The sequence below is a fragment of the Antrostomus carolinensis genome, unplaced genomic scaffold, assembly GCF_000700745.2.
Source record: "Antrostomus carolinensis isolate BGI_N321 unplaced genomic scaffold, ASM70074v2 scaffold4248, whole genome shotgun sequence".
NCBI classification, from domain to species: domain Eukaryota; kingdom Metazoa; phylum Chordata; class Aves; order Caprimulgiformes; family Caprimulgidae; genus Antrostomus; species Antrostomus carolinensis.
This window is the reverse complement of record NW_010334856.1, coordinates 17,703-35,656: the sequence shown is the minus strand read 5'-3', so window position 1 is coordinate 35,656 and position 17,954 is coordinate 17,703. Positions and strand designations below refer to the sequence as shown.

The 17,954-nt window shown below is 41.5% G+C and overlaps 1 protein-coding gene across 1 annotated transcript in view; it reads right to left on the bottom strand.

Annotated features, from left to right (window-relative positions):
* Window positions 1–330: 330 nt before the first annotated feature.
* The window catches only part of DHRSX (dehydrogenase/reductase X-linked), a gene marked incomplete at both ends in the record, with an annotated part of 32,722 nt that continues 15,098 nt past the window's right edge, over window positions 331–17,954 (bottom strand). Inside the window, 2 exons of the mRNA XM_010174313.1 lie at window positions 331–538; window positions 17,620–17,827. Coding sequence (XP_010172615.1) covers window positions 331–538; window positions 17,620–17,827 — 416 coding nt within the window. The remainder of the gene's footprint in view (window positions 539–17,619; window positions 17,828–17,954) is intronic.

The window sequence follows — 17,954 nt, the reverse complement described above, 5'->3', positions numbered from 1 at the left end:
TTTGCATATTCTGGCTCCATGTTAGGCTGCTGTTCTGCCCCCATGCACGCACAAAGGCACACGGATAGATCAAGGCAGAGATAATCAGTACATGGGCAGACAGCAAAGGGCATTTCCTTCCTTTACTGTGAGAGCTCACTCCCTCCATTTAAAATAAGCATTTCTCCTGGGGAAGGCCTGTTTTTATCAATTTTGTACATTTCATCAGCACAGAGAAATGAAATAAATACCAGACATTATGATAAACTCTGAAACACCTTCAGCTCTGTGCTGACTCTAGCTCTCACAAGGTAGGGGCACAGCAACAAAACAATTTAAAAAACTGCATACCTTGAAAAATAGCCAGGCTGTCATCCATTTGGCCACTTTTACAACCCAAAAGACATGCTTGTAGAGCTCAGTGTTCACTACTCCAGGGTCTACTACATTAGCAGTCACATGGCTTCCATTTGCAGTCAGAAGATGCTGTAGTCGATAGGTAAATAACACAAGGGCAAGTTTGCTTTGGGCATAGGCTCCATGGGGTGAATACGAACATCTGTATACAAGAGAGAAAGAGAAAGGGAGATGCACAGAAAAATAAACACAAGGAAAACAGGATTGCACAAACATCAAATGTATTGCATTTTGCAATATCCAGCAAGCAAACAACTGTATATTGAGTCAGCAGAAGAAACAGCTTATCGCTGGCAGACGTGTTGTTTGCTGGAGTTCTGGTGATTATGCCATCAGACACCAAGTCTGATTTACGGCAGGGGAAAAAATTAATATAAAATTACACGATATCTGCCAGAATCTCTACGTCAAACTATATAAAGTAGAAATGCTGAGGCACCAATCTCCAAAATATCATCACCTAGAGGCCCTCAAACTACTCTCCCCTTCCTCACTGCTCTCTTCCCACACACACATACCCTGTTCCCACCCAGTAAATCTGTGCCTGATCCTACTACTCCTGGATATTTTTATTTGTATTGCAACAGGACCTACTAGTTTCTGATGAAGGCTCCTGTGCTGGGGACAGCAGAGATGAGTAAGGCAATCATTGCACCTGCCCAATGACACACCAGATTACACACAGCTAAAGAGATGGATTAAAAGATGGGGCAAGGAGAGCGGCTGCAAGTATAACCACAGTTACAGCACATGCAGCCTTTAGAGCAAAGACAGCTGGCTGGGTCTGTGCCAAACAGGAGGAGTGACAAAGGCACACAGATACTGGGAGTTACGGCAAAACATTACCTGCTAAGGCTCCTGTGCACCTCTGTCAGATGGATGCTGAATCTGCCTTTCTTTCAAGTCAAACTTTCTAGGAACTGCTGATTAGTTGGGTTTCACTGCATGCAGGCAGCACTATTGTCTGGGTTTTGTTTGTTGTTTCTTTTTTTTTGTTTTTTGTTTTTTTTAAATAAGCAGGCTAGTTCCAGGCAAATTAGCAGGTGTCGCTTAAAATGCTCCACCCGACTGGGGCCTAAGCATCACTTCCAAAAATTCCTGTGCCATGGCAATTCACTCTTGTAATTACCACAGCCTGTCATCTAACCTTTTTTGTGCTTAGCAGAACTAAAGGTAATTCCTGGCATTACAGACAGCTCATAGGCAAAGCAGGCAGGAGCCTAAAGCAACAGGCTCCTGGGGGCAGACAAACAGCTTCAGTCCTTATCCTCTTTGCCTCTGCCAGAGCCCAGGCAAGAGGCACTGCTTGCTGCTGCTGCCCATGTGGAGCTAGGGGCTAGGGGCCATGGTGGAGGGAGATAGAGGGGCATCCACCCTGGAGCAGATCTCTCCTTCCTAGCTCTCTCCTTCCCCCTAGTTGTTGTTCTGCCTCTGTGACAACCACAGCTACAGCTCCATGCTCTACACCCTCACCCTTAGAGCAGCAAGTGTCCAGGCTGGGGATGCTCCTACTCTGCTGAAAAGCCTGTGTTCAGTTTTCTGTGTTGCTACTACGTGCAAGGTTGTTATTTTGAATGAATAGCAAATATGTCTCAGATTTCTTTTTGTTATCTCATTCTCACTGAATACCTTATTTATAATATCCTGAACACTTCACAACAGAAAGCCCTGGATGCTAGCAAACAGGCTGACCCTCTGCAGAAGTATAAGGCTAGTGAAGCAATTTAACTGTTCGTGTTGTCTGAATGGACTCAGAAACTTGGAGGCACAATGGTAAATTGTACAGTTCAGTTACAGGAAGTAAAAGACAATACTGAATCTCCAGTGCAGCTCTTTTTTTCCCATCGTTTTTTCCCCTGCTGTATTCTTGTTCAAGCAAATCACAAACAAAAGCATTATTTAAATTAAGTGAGAATAAAAAAGAACAGCTGATCATAAATAGCCCTTGCTCCAACCAATGTCCTGAGCTGTAATGTGCTGGATAATGTAGCTCCATCATCATAAAGATAACACCTGCACCTCGGGGTGAAATAGTCTATTTTAAGAATAAAGAACAATCACTGCATGAATATAAAAGCTACTTGGGAACAATTAGTCAGGAAATTGCAGTTACATTTTAAATTCAGTAACGTCCGTGCTCCGATCTGAGACACTCAAAATGTCACCTTATGCTTCATGCATATTTCAACCCTTTTAACTTGAAGGACCAGATCCTCAGCCGCTATGAGCTTCCCTTGCGCAGCCGCACAGGACAGAGCTCATGCCACCCATGGGAAGAAGCACTCATCTGAAGCCGCCTCCAGCAGCCAGCTGGCAGCCAAGCCTGGCACTTCTCCATTGGTGCCACCATTCCCCAACCAGTGGAGAACACAAGCTGGAGCATGGGACAAGCTTCCCGAATTGAATCAGAGTGATCTTGTCTTGCAAGCGGCTCACAAGGAAGCAGGGCTGGGGGCTTGTTCTGCCTGGGTCTAGTCTGGCCTTTAGTAACCTTCAGATGCCAGGCAGGAGGATGGTGAATGCTCCTCATGACTTCCCTTTCCCACATTTTGTGAGAGTGCTGTTTTGACTTACCTTGTGGCAACGAAGCATGAACTACAAGGGTCAGATCCTCAAAAGCTTTGTACTTTGCATAGATATCTATGTCAGAGAAACACAAGTGCTGAGAAGATATAAAAAGCTATCCAATCAGTGAGGAAGCCTTTTATATCATAGTCCAGAGATGCAAATGATTTGCAAGGCAGTGGGGAATCAGACTTCAATAACATACTATAGATACGAAGAATACAAAATTGGATACACAGAGCAGACACTTTTGGCAGAACCCTGCAATGATTAGCTGCTCTCCTCCCATTTTCTCTGTGTATGATTTTTGCTTTCCAGGAATCTGACATCAATGGACTACATAAGACAGAGGAATAACCCGTGACACAGAACTGACAAGGATTTTTGTGGAACAACTGTTTTGTTTGTGAGACTCCCATCTTATTGGAATTATGTTGTTTAACTACCATGTTTAACTACCACTTTTTTTAATAAAGTGGTCACTTACTTCATTACATCCAGTCTTGACTTTATGCATTAGAAAATTAGGAGCACGTAGGCTCCTGTACCTGCACCACCACTGCATCTCTCATGCACATACATGTGAACATAAGTCACAGAATGGTTTGGGTTGGAAGGGACCTTTAAAGATCATCTAGTTGTAGCCCCCCTGCCATCAGCAGGGACACCTTCCACTAGACCAGGTTGCTCAGAGCCCCATCCCAGCCTGGCCTTGAACACTTCCAATGATGGAGCATCCACAAGTTCCCTGGGCAACCTGTTCCAGTGTCAGACCACCCTCATTGTAAAAAACTTCTTCCTTATGTCCAATCTAAGTCTACCCTCTTTCAGTTTAAAATCATAAAATGTATTCCTCTTACACATGGAATTATCTGGCTTGAAAGTCTATGCATCTAGATCTAGTCTGTCTTGGCGCTCTGTGCTCTGTATGTACATTTTCTACACGGAATGAAACTATAATTGTATACTAAATAAAATAATAATATTGACATTATGCATTTCCACATTGTTTTCATTTTCTGAAGGCTCTAAGAGCTTTCCGAAATTAAAGTGCATACAAGAGGACAACCAGCCCAAAGCAGAACACAGCTTACCAGCAAACTGTGCTGGCACACCAGTGCATGCGAAGTGCCTGTGACACTTGGACCAGGGTATCGATGCTTCACAGCAAGGCAGGCAGACTCTAAAGCAGAGAAACTCTACCCCCTAACTAGGTGGTCATCCAGGGACAAGACTGGTAGCCAGACAGCACGTGCTGTGTTATGGCCAGCCTCTGCAAGGAAAAGCGGTGCAAGGACTTGGTGGGAAGAAGTCCAGTGGGAAGGAGTGGTGTGCCTGGCACTGGTGGCATGGAGAAGTTCATGCCCACTCACTCATTTGAGTGGGGCTCTCTGTTGATCAGTCTTCCTACCACAGAAAACAGTCTCCTCTGGAGCATGTCTCCGAAGAGCATTTTGTCGAGTTGATGCAATGCACAATTCACTAAATGGAAATTACAGGAGGAGATAAGGTAGATGGCATTTAATTAGCTGCTCTGAAATCTGGCCAAGAGAGTAGCAATATACAAGATCTTCTTCTTCCTTTTAAAAGAATGTTTCATTGATTCTATACTGATGAATAAAGGATCGGGATAAGGCAGGCTATGCATTTTCTGTTCAATTAATTTTTAGCAGAAATTCTTGCTTTTAGCTTAATATTTCTTGCAACATAGACTGAGAAGTTTGAGTTGTCATTACAAAAATTAGGGAGGAGAAGAGAAAGTGATTGTTTTGCATTTCTGCCAAAACAAAATAACTAAGTCTTCAATTCTGGAGTGAGTGAGTGCCTTGTGGCTTACTGATTTCCATTTATTTATTTATTTATCCCCCCCTCCCCACACGAAGCTGATTTTACCACTCATTTCCATGTTGCTGTCACCAGCAGTAGTCTCTCTAGCATGATGGAGCAATGTATGTGTAAAAAGTAATGAGAAGCCAAATTTCAACCCAGAGCCTGCAGTGGCTAATTAGGTGTTTAATACGGACTCAGCTGCTATCCAAGTTTAAAAATGGGATCCATGTTTAGCACTTCCCTTGGCAGCCTGTTTTATTCTGGTTTCTTTTCTGTCTGGCTTTAGTTGGTCTGTGTTCAGTAGAGGTCTCCCATTTATGTTCAGTGATACCATGTTTAGCAAAGAGCATTAAATCAGCTCAGGGTACCCACTGAGTAATAAGGGGAAACTAAATTGCCGCTCGGCACAGGCCACTTCCTCCACATCTCCTGCACACAGGCTCTCACGCTGCTCTTGGCTTTTTCTCTTTCATTACCAGTTGCTTTTGCATTATGCACACATGTGGAGGATGTGGATACACTCCCACTGAAAGAAGGGTGCAGTGGCAGCACCCTTTCCCTTCCCCACCACATCTTGCTTCAAGAAAAGGCTCAGAGGAAAAGTGACCATACAGACCTACACACAGCTACATTTAACTGGCCAGTGCTAGCAGTGAAGTTTTCCTGCTGTGGACCTATTTCACAGCACACTTGCCTTGTGCACGTCATCCTCCCCTCACCCATCACCACGCTCCCCAGTTTCCAGTGTGTTACTTTGCCTGGAGGGCAGAGTGCGCCAAGATCAAACTGCAGAACAACCCGATTGCTATGTGCTCCATTAAAAGACAAGTGATGCAAAATGTGGGTGACATGCTGGGGTTTTTTAATGAAAGGCCACACAAAATTTCAATATATGCCTCAGGATGAATCCGTGAATTAAGCAAAACACAGACTTGCTGTATTAAAATGACTAATGATTTATGTATTAATCTTGCAATACATCATCACCATTGCTTAGTCAAGAATATAAAAGAATATTATTAAACACTCATGAAGCTTTCACAGTCTTAAATTTTCTTTCCCCAGGGAATGCAGTACAATATTTTTCAAGATTTTGATAGATTTTGCATTTTTCTTTAAAGCAGCTACATAAACATATTGCAAAATATAGGTATGTCTTTTCTGGTTATCATAAGCAGTTTCATTTTTTTAATGATAAATCAAAGCCTGAGTCCTAAATATTGCTTATCAGATTTATGTAGACTCCCTGACAGTATTACATATATTTATCCCATTAACATTATTTCCTGAGTCTCATCTATTATGATTTCCCTCAATACAAAAAAAAAAAAAAGGAAAATACAGAGATGGAGAAAAGACATAGAGAAATTAGAATTAATCAGAATTACCACTGAAAACTTGCCAAGTGAAAGAAAAAAACCCATATGCATTAGTAAAAAAAACCCTAAAATTTAAAGTGTTAATGTGTCTACTTATTCTATGCTGTTACAGTTATGTTTTGTACAGTAGCTGTCCTATTACCATCTATTAATAGGTTACTGTCTTGTCACCCATTTCATATACATGCATGGGTATTTGGGGTGTTCAATAAACAACTACACTTCTTCATGGACATTTCTTTCATATACTTGATAAGTAGCCTTTATAAATATATACATCTAACAATCAAGGTGGCTTTAGCATACCCTTATGTATTTGAACTTGAATACACTTTAGGAAAGACATGGTCCTGTTGGAGTGGGTCCAGAGGAGGGCCACAAAAATGATCAGAGGGATGGAACACCTCTCATATGAGGACAGGATGAGACAGTTGGGGCTGTTCAGCCTGGAGAAGAGAAGGCTCCAGGGAGACCTCATTGCGGTCTTCCAGTACTTAAAGGGGGCCTATAAAAAAGATGGGGATAGAGTTTTTGGTGCGGTCTGCAGTGACAGGACAAGAGCTAATGGGTTTAAACTAAAAGAAGGTAGATTTAGACTAGATATAAGGAATAACTTTTTTTACAATGAAGGTGGCAAAACACTGGTTTGTCCAGAGAGGTGGTAGAAGCCCCATCCTTGGAAACATTCAAGGTCAGGCTGGATGGGGCTCTGAGCAACCTGATCTAGTTGAAGATGTCCCTGCTCACTGCAGCGGGGGGGTTGGACTACATGACTTTTAAAGGTCCTTTCCAACCCAAACTATTCTATGATTCTATACTGTCAGCTGTAATTTGAGTGAATAAGGACTCAAGCATTAGAGACTCCTGAAGCTCCCACACTACCCTGTGATTGACATGTCAGAAAGGAAGGCTACAAGACTGATAAATTACATTAGAGGTTCTACGCAAGCTGAAAAGCAAGCCCTTCACGTCCTAGGTAGTTGCACTGGGGTTACTTAAGCAGTCAGAGGCAGGCATCATTTTCAGAGCAGCCCACCTTGCCCTTCGTATCAACCCATGGACAAAGATTGACCACATCTAGAGTTTCTCCCTCTCCCTGCAGTGAATCCCTTGGTGCCACATGCTGCTTACACACAGCTCTGGCCAAAACTGGGCTTCCTCTGAAATCTTTCAACAGTGGTAAAATAGCAGTTTTCTTCTAAAAATTAGAGGATAAGCAGAAAGATAGAAGCTCAGCACTGGGACATGCTCCCTCTCTCTAAAATGTTGGTGATGGCCTCACCGGCAGTAAATGACTTCTCTACAAGTCAGTGACTCCTGCCTTGTGCTTAATCCACAGTTCAGTAGAAGTCACAGGCTGGAAGCTGGGTTGTAATGTTTTTTTAAAGTCATACTTCCCAGCTTTCAGCACTTTACTGTATAAATACAGAACATTCAGTGACTAGCCTCTTGTTATAGCTTGTAGGAAATGCAGAGGGAACAAAAATTAACTTACCATCTTTAGAGGAGTACATTTAGTGAATGAACCCGGATTGTCTTTACTATAAAAATATTTATGAAAGGCAAAATAAGCAGGGGCTTGTCATCTTGGGAATTACTGTCATCCAGATAGAAGCAATGCATCATTTTTCATTTGGCTGATCTCTCCTAATGGCATGAGGTGAGATGTCGAGAGCCCTCCTGTTCTACTGATTGCCTTGCTGTGTGCAGCTCCATTGCTGTGTGCTCAGCACAGTTCTCAAATGTACAAAACAAACTCAAAGGCTGGTCTTCTCAAAGTCTCACCAGAATCAGTGTCTTAAAAAAAAGTCTATTTTTTCTGTTTGTGTACAATTAGTGTTAATTTTAAATGTTTCTGATGATTTTTAAATATTGATGGCAAGTTCAAGTTATAATTAGTGTAATTCCATTCTCCTAGAAAATATATCTCTTTATAACAAATGATAGAAATTGCTTCTTCTGAAGCATCATTTTTCTACAGCCAGTTCATATGACGCAGTGTTAATGCTTGATAATATTTGAAGTGGTATTTGAGCACTATGGCATCCCTTCAATCAATTAAAAATCTTCATCAAACAAATGAATGAGTAAATAAATAGGAGCAAGCAAGGGTTTGTATTGCTGCAGCCAAGAAACAGATCAAGGTTCCAAGACCTACATTCTGTGACCTCATGACCCTTTCAAGTGATGGGGAAACATCATGGCCATGTATCTTTTCATACTATATCCTGGATAATCTGTATCTCACTTTATTGAAGATTGTCACACATCTTTTAAGATTATCTATTGAATTATAACAAGGAGAGCTCTGAGGCACCCGCCACCCACTTGTGGGAAGTTTCCCAACTCTCCTGCAATAGAGCTTTCAAGTTGAAGGAAGTAATGGGTCTTCTTGTGGTTTCTTCCCTTCCACCAGAATGCACATAGGGACATAAAATGGACCAGTAATAACTTGAACAATCCCAAATCTTACTTCTGTTTTGATAAAACCATCTTAAAACTGGTGTAGACTTTTGCAGAGTAGCTGCAGATCTGGGCTTTTCATTCTGGAACTGAAAGGGTCTGGTTTATGCATAATAAAGTGCTGCCATTTCAAATCCAGCAGAGTGCACCACATGTGGTTAATGATTTCTAGTATATTACATGAAATTTGTTGGTCTGTATGTGAAGGTAATATAAAGTTTTATTTTGTGGTGGGCTGAGCCTACTGCACTGCCTTGGAGTTGAGCAGGAGCTGAATGTATTCTGCAAGTGTAAATGCTCAACACACTGAAGAACTTCTCTGTTTTACCAGGGAAAACATGGCTTGAATGTGCACACAGATTGCAAAATCCTTTTTCCTCCAAGTTGCTATAAATACTGTGCAGAAAGTCCTGTGCATGGACCCTCTGTCCATAGAAGCAACACAAGATTATCAAGTATGGCATAACAAAATAATTTTGGAAATGATTTTTTGTTGTTGTTGTTGAAACAACATAACAACTTCTGCTTTTACAAAGTTTTCTTAAGTAGTGAGGATATGAGCATCACAGCTTCAAACTGAGAGATAAAATTGACTCACTGCCAGTACATGAATTAAGAGAAAGAACAAGCTGATAAAGACAACTATTTGTTAAAAACAGTCATGAGAAGTCTTATCTTCTGTTGGAAGACCTTTCTAGGCTAAAGAAGAAATAAGTTTGACACGCCAACAGGTACAGGAGAGATTAAAACATGGAAGTCTTCTAAACCCATAAAATGACTGATAGATCAGACATGGTAGGAAAGGCTTTTGTTTGTGAGACCATGCATCACCAGCAGCCCCTGGCCCTTTTCCATCAGCAAAGATGTAGGATTTAAATAAGTGCATGAAAGGGGCATGTAAAGAAGGAGGTCTTACTTAAGGAAGTTAAACAAGCCAACTTTAGTAAACAAAAAGCCTGCAAAAAACAAGTAACATAGAGTGGCTTAAAGTGGTCCATAGCCAGCATTACAAAGTTATTTCAAATTACCATAAGGGACAGTGACAGCAATCACTTTCTCTTCCATTTAGTCTTAGAGTTTGTTTTTGGTTTTGTTTTACAAATTTCCCAATACCGTGTCACCCTGGAACACTGTAAATAGAGATCTGTAATGGAAACCAAAGCATTTCCTAAGAAAGGGCATGACATGACCTGGGGCCAGAACACAGTAGATCTCTTCCACTCACAAACACACCAGAAGCAAGTGAAGTCAGACAGGTTTGGTTTTCCAGGAAATGATGTGAAGTTTCATATCCAAACCCTGAAAAACCACCACAGAGTCACACAGCTGCCCTGCCCCAGTCCTCACTGAAAGGAATTGAAAAATACTACTGCTTTGGCAGACGGATCAATTTTTTGGTGGCAATTCAGATACTGAACACTTGTGCATTTGAGCTGGGCACCAAAAGATTTCCTGCAAAACATTCTAATTTAGACATTTCTGCAGTGGTGTATTATAGCTAGCATCACTGTTAAAAACTCTTGAGCTTCTCAGAAAGCTACTGTGAGCCACAATACTCCTCGGTCTCTCTCCTTTTTGGGAGGCTGAGACAGTGTTAGGTACAGCCAGTCTCCACCTCCTTATGGCAAGAAATGGAGGAGACCCGCAGCACCTGACACATAACAAGAACAGAAGAAATGGAGCAATAAAGCTGCAACTATATAAGACATCCAGGCAATATTAAAAGTCCTGGGGGCTAAAATATTTCACTTTTACAGTGGCTTATTTTATTTAGAAAGCATATTTTTAATAAACCCCACATTTTTTTTATAGAGAACTCAATTTAATCAAAGGACCAATTTTTCTTCACAGGTTTAAGTATTCAAATGCCTGGTCTGCTTTTGAACAAAGTTCTCCGCTGAAAGAAGAGGTTTAGGATGGGGAGCAGAGAAAAGGTTGAGTGTTATCATTTGCAACTGCAGAAGTCTGCCTTTGCTTCCCTCCACTACAGCTTGTAATTCTTAATGCACTTGGCAAGATGAGGGTTGTATGGTTGTGAAGAACCAAGAGCAACATCAGGGCTGAACCCAGAGGGGATTTTGACAGACAAGCTGATCATTTTGAATGTTTCCCTTAACACATTATTCCAGGGATTTACAGGCACGTGTGCCAGCTTTCTCCAGCTCGAAGGACAACTCTGCTGAAAAGGTACTGTGAGGATGGTGGTAGTTAGAGTGACTGAGAGGAATGCTAAAATAATTTGAATAATGACCCTGGACCTGAATTCCAAAGCCTTTAAGGTTCACTCATCCTTAATGAGTCTTTTTGCTCACAGGGAGATGTTAAACTAACCTTCCCCTCTCAAGGGTGACACGCTATCACCACTCCCTATTCTCTGCAAGTCCCTTTTGCCTTCTCTGTCACACAAGTGCAATACATTAACTTTCAAATTACCATTGAGCCATCTTGCTGCTTTGGAAAAAGAGCACGTCCGTGAGATCCACTGTCCTGCGTGACATAGAGAGCTGACTTCACCTGCTGTGCTGGGAGAGGCTGAGCAGCAGAAACACCTATATATCATGTACTTCCCAACATTTTGCAATCTTGAACTCATTCAGAAACACGGTTTTCATTATTAAATCACTAACCATTATTAATAATCCTTTGTTAAGACCATTAATCTCTTTTAGACAAGAAAGAATTTAACATTGTGACACACAAAGTAGCTACATTTAATTTCCCTGAATACATTAAAGTCTGGCATTACCTTTGTGATAGCAGTGTTATACTCTGTTAGTGTTTTTCAGAAACCAATGAACCCTAAAAGTGTTTTGATTAGACAGAATGAAAATGCACTGATAAATGTAAAACTAAAACTTTCCAAAGTTGGCATCTTTACTTAAACATTTCTTCATTATTGGTTTATGCCTAGGGATCACCTGCAGCCTGCAACAGGAATAAAACATGTGCTGCATATGAACTGAAACTGTCTTTTGGATTGATGAATTGGTCTGCTGATATAATGGCCCATTTATTTTTTTAAATTAATTTACAGAATTTGAGATCTGTGCCTCCACCAATAGATTAATTTTCCAGGCCAGCAAGTCAATTTGTGCAATTAATGCTAATTGCTGCAAAAGCAAAGGATCATTTTGCAAAGCAGCAAATCCTTTCGCGTTTATACAGAAAACATTTTGCAAAGAAGGACTGAAATACCCATATGTATGTGCATTAAGCATTTGAATAATTATCATCTAACTACAGACATGAAAACTTGGTAACCTGTTGCAGGAAGGAGACGTTTAACTGAATTACAGCAGTGTGCTGCAGTTGGTCTTTGGTCTTGTCAAGGGAACATGATTTATCTTGCAAATAGGAACAGAATATGCAATAAAAGTCACTGTGGGGAAGCTGTTTAAACAATACAACTCAAACAAAAACATATATTTCTTGAGTAAAATAAAATCTATAATAACATGTATCTATCTTATTGTCTAGAACAATCTGTTATGATTACAATTTCTGTAGTTTTTATTAAGCAGCAGTCCAGTGACATAGCTTTTTACACGTAACTGTGAAAGACTTCTGTACTGACTAAAATGGACTAACAAATAAAAAGGTAATATTTTAAATCTCCTTTACTTCCTCTTACAAATTTTCCTTTGTTATTTAAAAATTTGGAAATGAAACAATAGTACTATGCTACTACTATGTTACACCAGCTTCATGTTTGCTTTTGCTTGAATTGAATATACTGTACATCCCATAAGTTCTTCCAGTCAGAGAGAATTAAGAAACTACAAGTGATAGAACAGTTGTGAAAAGGCACTGATGGAACCAAAAGGGAATTTTTTTAAAAAAAGCTTTGAAAAAAAATGTTAACTCATCAAACTATTCTTAGGGGGGAAAAAAATGTTTTAAACAAATTTCCAGCTGAAAAAAAAAGTAATTTGAAATTGATGGAGATACCTTACTTTACCAGGACAACTCAGAAATTAAAGGTTTGAAGTTTCAGTTTTATCAACATTATACTTCAATTTCCAAATAAATTACAAATAGTCTGAAATCACTGAAATCACAATGGTTTTGGTCTGAAAAATTGATTCATATTTTCTAAAAGTAAATTTCCATTTTAACTTTTCATTGCTATTCATGGACACTATTTTCAAAATCTCAGCAACACTGATGGGACAAAATCTTCAACTTTCTGCCCAAACTTAATACAAACTCAGTTACCAACAACATCACACATACACAAGAAGTGAAGATGAAGGACACCACCCATCCAACACAGGAGGTCTCCAGGGACTTTGCTAGACAGATTTTCCTAGCAGTGTGTGACACCTCCTGTTACAGCCCTTACAAACTGCCTAGCTCAGGAGATGAACTGGAGCTGCTTCCTCTCCCCAGCATTCTCCCACGTCCTGGGCAGAGCTGTTTACCTTATTTTACACCATCTAGGAAGCACATACGGCAGCTGGGATTTTTGCAATTCCTTTCATTCAATCTCTGTTGTCTCTGACATGATTCATGCACTAGGGCTACAGGGAAAAAATACAGAAATTATCTGGGGATTGTACCAGCTTGGAGAGTTACAAAAAACATCAGCTCCTTCTGCAGTGAGAGAGCAGAGGAAAGAGAGCAGAAAAAGTGTGACTAACTGTTCCTGAATATTCAGGAGATGTGAACCAGAAAAGGAGCTGTGTTACTGTGGCTGGGGAGTTCATAGATCTGTGATTCACAGCATTACAGGGCCCATTTGGCATGCAAAAAGAGAGGATGATGAAAGGAATAGTTAGTCATGGAGACAAAGCTAGACGGAACACACAAAGATGCTACCCCTGGGAAACGGAACATATTCTGGTGTGACCCACAACCTGGGAAAGGGCATAAGATCATCTTTTCTTTATTTTCCTAAAACCCCTTCTTCCTTTGGTAGGTAGAGGATTTGAAAAAGTGTCCTCCATCTCAGCCTTGTAAGAGCACCATGAACTCCAGCGTACTGTTCAAGCCTATCTCAAGCCAAGAGGATAGCACAATGTTCTTCAAGCTTTTGCTAAAACCAGATAGCCATGTTCTCTCATGACCATATTTTTTTCTTCTCTCCCTTTAGAAAGTGTTATTTAAGGCACACAAAAGAGGAAGAAAGGACTGCGTTGTTAGAGTGCACAGTGTACTACCCTCCACACGTAATTGCTGAAATCACCACTGCTGAAATGCTTGCAGATAGCGTTTCTGTTAAACTTTCACCTCCTTGAAAACAGCCGTATTCGAAGTAGGGATGAAGGAGAATGATTTGCCTTAGGGATCCCCTTGTCGACTCATGTGATTGCTGTTGAAAATGGTCTGGATCTAAAAGACCACAAAGGTGTTTGATGTTCTTCATATATCCTTCAGCAAAAGAACTGGGAGAACAGTTATTGCTCTTTGCATTTTCAATAACACACATGAAACAAGCTATGCCCTGCCAGTTTGGAACAAGCTCTGTCCTGCCTTGATGTACCCATGCTGTGTCTCTTTTACTAGCGTGTGTGAAAAGGATGGGCAGGAAGGGGGTGAAATTATGTTTGTAGGGAAGAAATAGGACTGGGGCTAAGGGGAGAAGAAAAGAGGAAAATAAATGGAGAGGAGGAAGTGGACTGGTATACAGAAATAAGGCACCTACTCCCAAAAAAAAGAGGAAAAAATGATGAGATAGGGAGGGAAAAGGCGATGGAGACAGAAAAGCTCCAAAGATGAAGATGAAACTATGAACATAGAAAACAAGTAGGCAGGTGTGAAGAGAGAGAAAACAAAGGAAGAAAAATAATGTAAAATGCAAGGAAAATAAAGAAAAAAATAAATTAACCCTCCTGCCAAAAAGGAGCTAAAAAGAGAAAAAATTGGATAAATCAGATTAGTAAAATGTCAGAAAACACACCAAAGAGGAAACGTGGAAGACAGTAACACAAATTGCATTTAATACTGTTCATGGGACAGACTTCATAACAATTATTTGTTAAGCTGTTGCCCTGTGCTCACTGTAATATGGATGACATCTGGCTTCATAGCAGAACTCTGAGCAGCAAGTAAAAGCAATGGGAGCAATGGTCACAACTATGACTGCCAACCCCGAGCCTCCTGAGTGGAAGAACAATCCCATAGAAAAATCTGTGGCAAAGCAGAGAACTGAGTCTCAGTTGACTGTCTCCTTTATGTCAAGAGAGTCTTCTGCCCTTCCTTCTCTGCTGTGTTTGATGAATGGATCCCTCCTCCGCCACCATCACTCACTTTCAGCATGGACAGTAGCCCAACCAAAATCTAGGAATAATGGGACAAGCGCATGGTAAACAATTCGGTCTGCTGCCACTGATAATTTTTCCAGCACAGAGTATGGCCCGTTTTCTCCACTGTGAATAAATGACTTCAAATTGGTTTTCTGCCTCCCTGCAAGGTTAGGACTTCCAGCCAATCTGGGAACATACACTCAAGTCATTAAATGAATTATGGCCAGCTAGTGCAATCCAAAATAAGGAAAAAGACAATATTAAATTTTTAGGAATATTTCACATTCACACAAGCTGCAAAAATAAGGGATGGCATCACTGGGAAACTGTGGCAATTCGTGGAACACTATCATAACACATTGCTCCCCATGGGTGATTTTACCACATCCATTAAAGCTCTTAAATGCTGCTCTGAATCACAAGGCATTTCTGAGGCCCCATGGTGTTGGCAATGTCTGTGTATGGTACCCCGCTAGAGTCCTCCAGGCATGCTAAACCCACTCATGCTGTAGATACACACTCAAACACACAAGCAATCTCACTGTTTTTAGCAGCACCATTTATGCAATAAATATTTGCCCAACTCAGGGCTTATCAGCAGTTAGGCTAAAAAAATCCCCAAAGTATCTTCTTCCACCTGAATCAAGAAAAGGTTTGGAGCTGAGTCCACAGCCCCTTCTAGGTCCCACTGCTGTGCTTGTCACTGCTGCTGCCCTCAAGCAATTCTGAGCATCCATGTGGGAAAGCACACGCAAAATCAGCCAGTTTGTCATCTTTTTTTGGCTCTTCTTACACCAACAAAGTAGAAAAGCAAAGGGCAGGTTTTGGTGCAAAAGCTGCAAGTAAATCTCACTGGTATATTATTATTTTTTACATCAGATTGGTCATGTTCATGCTCAACTATAACGTTCCTAACTGAAATGTTTCTGGCTCATTTCAAGTATGGGTTAATAATGATGAATCACAGGTAAGGATGATCCTAAATTAAAGAGGCACAGTTCAAGGCTTTGCTATAATGAAGGAAACTACTGTTATCTAGAGACACATAACAGACACATTTAATTTTGCATTCTGCACTTTAGCTCAAATAAATACTAATTACACTCCCCTTAGCCCCCTTGCATGGTGCAATCCAGCACATGCACATCAGAAACAATGAATACATACATCAAGTGAAGAGTAAGGGTAATTTCCTGTGGTTACTTTACAAGCAAGATATTAAACTGTGACTACCCTGCAGAGTTTAAACAATATGCTTGTAATAAAACCGATGCTGTAGTATGTAATCAGAAGTCCAACAAAAAGTTTGACATGCTTAATGCAGCATTCACATGTAAAATGTCTGCAGTTGAAACAGGCCAGCCCTCTAATTTCAGTCTTTGTTCCAAAATTAAACCTTGGGCCAGGTGCCTCTGAACATGTGCTGAAGTCCCTGTCGAAGGATGAAGACAGAATTTCCCCGTGGAAATGATGGAAAACTCAGACTGGCTCTGTGCAGGCAGAAACACCCTGGAGCCCATCAGAAGACAGGCTCTGTTTGAGCCTGTTAGGAAGCACGTAATTGCCACACATGACTGCATGGGGAAATTTTGAAATGTATCTCAGTTATCCTGCCCATGCCTTAATTCACTAAACAACTCTACACGGTCCTTGTATGACACCAGAGACATTTACCACATCATCTGATGTCTTCCTAATGTTAGAAATATCCCATAGATATTCACCCACACTTTTCCTAAATGGAAGTAACTGGACAGAATATGACCATGCATTTTAAACCATCTTACTGGGTTAAAAACCCAGGACAGCCATGCAATTGGATTTTGGTAAGCTCTCAGAGAAGTGCAAGGGGTTGACCCAGACAAGAGCGAGGGCTCCAGCATTTGTAGTCAATCATTAGGCTGATGTGTGAGAGGGCAAGCACTGTGGGGTCAGGAGGGATGGCACAGCACAGGGACAGGAGGGGTGGCATAGCCCAGGGATGGCAGGGATGGCACAGCTCGGGGACAGGAGGCGGGTGGGAAAGCTGAAGAAAGGCTGTGAGGGAGGCGGAAATGGGGGACCAGAAGGTCAGGAGCAGCACAGGACAAGGTGGAGGCCAGAGGCAGAGGGAAGGGAGGACAGTGTGCCAGGAGCTGCAGGCCAGTGGACAGAGATGCCAGGGAGGCAGGAGCAGCAGGCAGCGTGTGGGCTGGGAGAAGCTGTGAGGTAGCCAGGCAGGTGGGGCTACCTGTCCCCCCAGAGCCAAGCCAGCAGCCCTGCTGCACTCAGCAGGCAGGGAGTCAGCAGCCACAGGCATCTGTCTGCGCCCATCCGAGGGCAGGATCAGGGCCTATACATACACCTTCACTTGAGGGCAAAGTCTGTTAGCATTCATCCAAGCCATTTTAAAACATCCCAGTTATTGAGAGTCTCCCTGATTAGGTGGTGGGGAGTCCAGACTCTGCACCACAACCGTCACTGCAGTGCAAGCATCAGAAAGGAAGCAAAGCTTTCAAGGTTCAGAATAAAAGACTCCGTTTACAAGGTTATAAATTATTCGCATCTCTGACTGGAGGCTGAAAGCTTTGCTCAAGTCTGAAAGACATTTAGCAGCTACTTGAGAATCACCGTTCATTAAAAAAAAAAATAAAAAAAAAAGCAACAACCTCCCCCCACACTCAGTATTCAGCACCAATTGTCTTGGAGTTCAATCTGCACACCCTTACTGCAGATCAGTGAATAGCAAAATGGATCAGTACCTGCTTTGTAAGTCATTCAGGTGCAATTTGCCTACATAATGGGTGGCTGATGAGACAGTGATGATCCTAGCGTTGTGACTGTGCGTTCCTGATTGCTTCAGCGTATCCAAGAGGAGGTTAGTCAACAGGAAGTGTCCCAAGTAGTTCAAGCCGAAATGCTTCTCAAACCCATCCTCCGTCTTCCTTTCAGGGACCAGCATCACCCCAGCTGGAGGAGAAAGTATAGGTAAAACCTGTTGATATATTTCAGAGAAGGAGCAAGCTAGAAGGAGCACGGATCTCCTCCTGCAGAGTGTAAACACAGCATTTAGAGTAATGAGTGATTGGTGATGGCA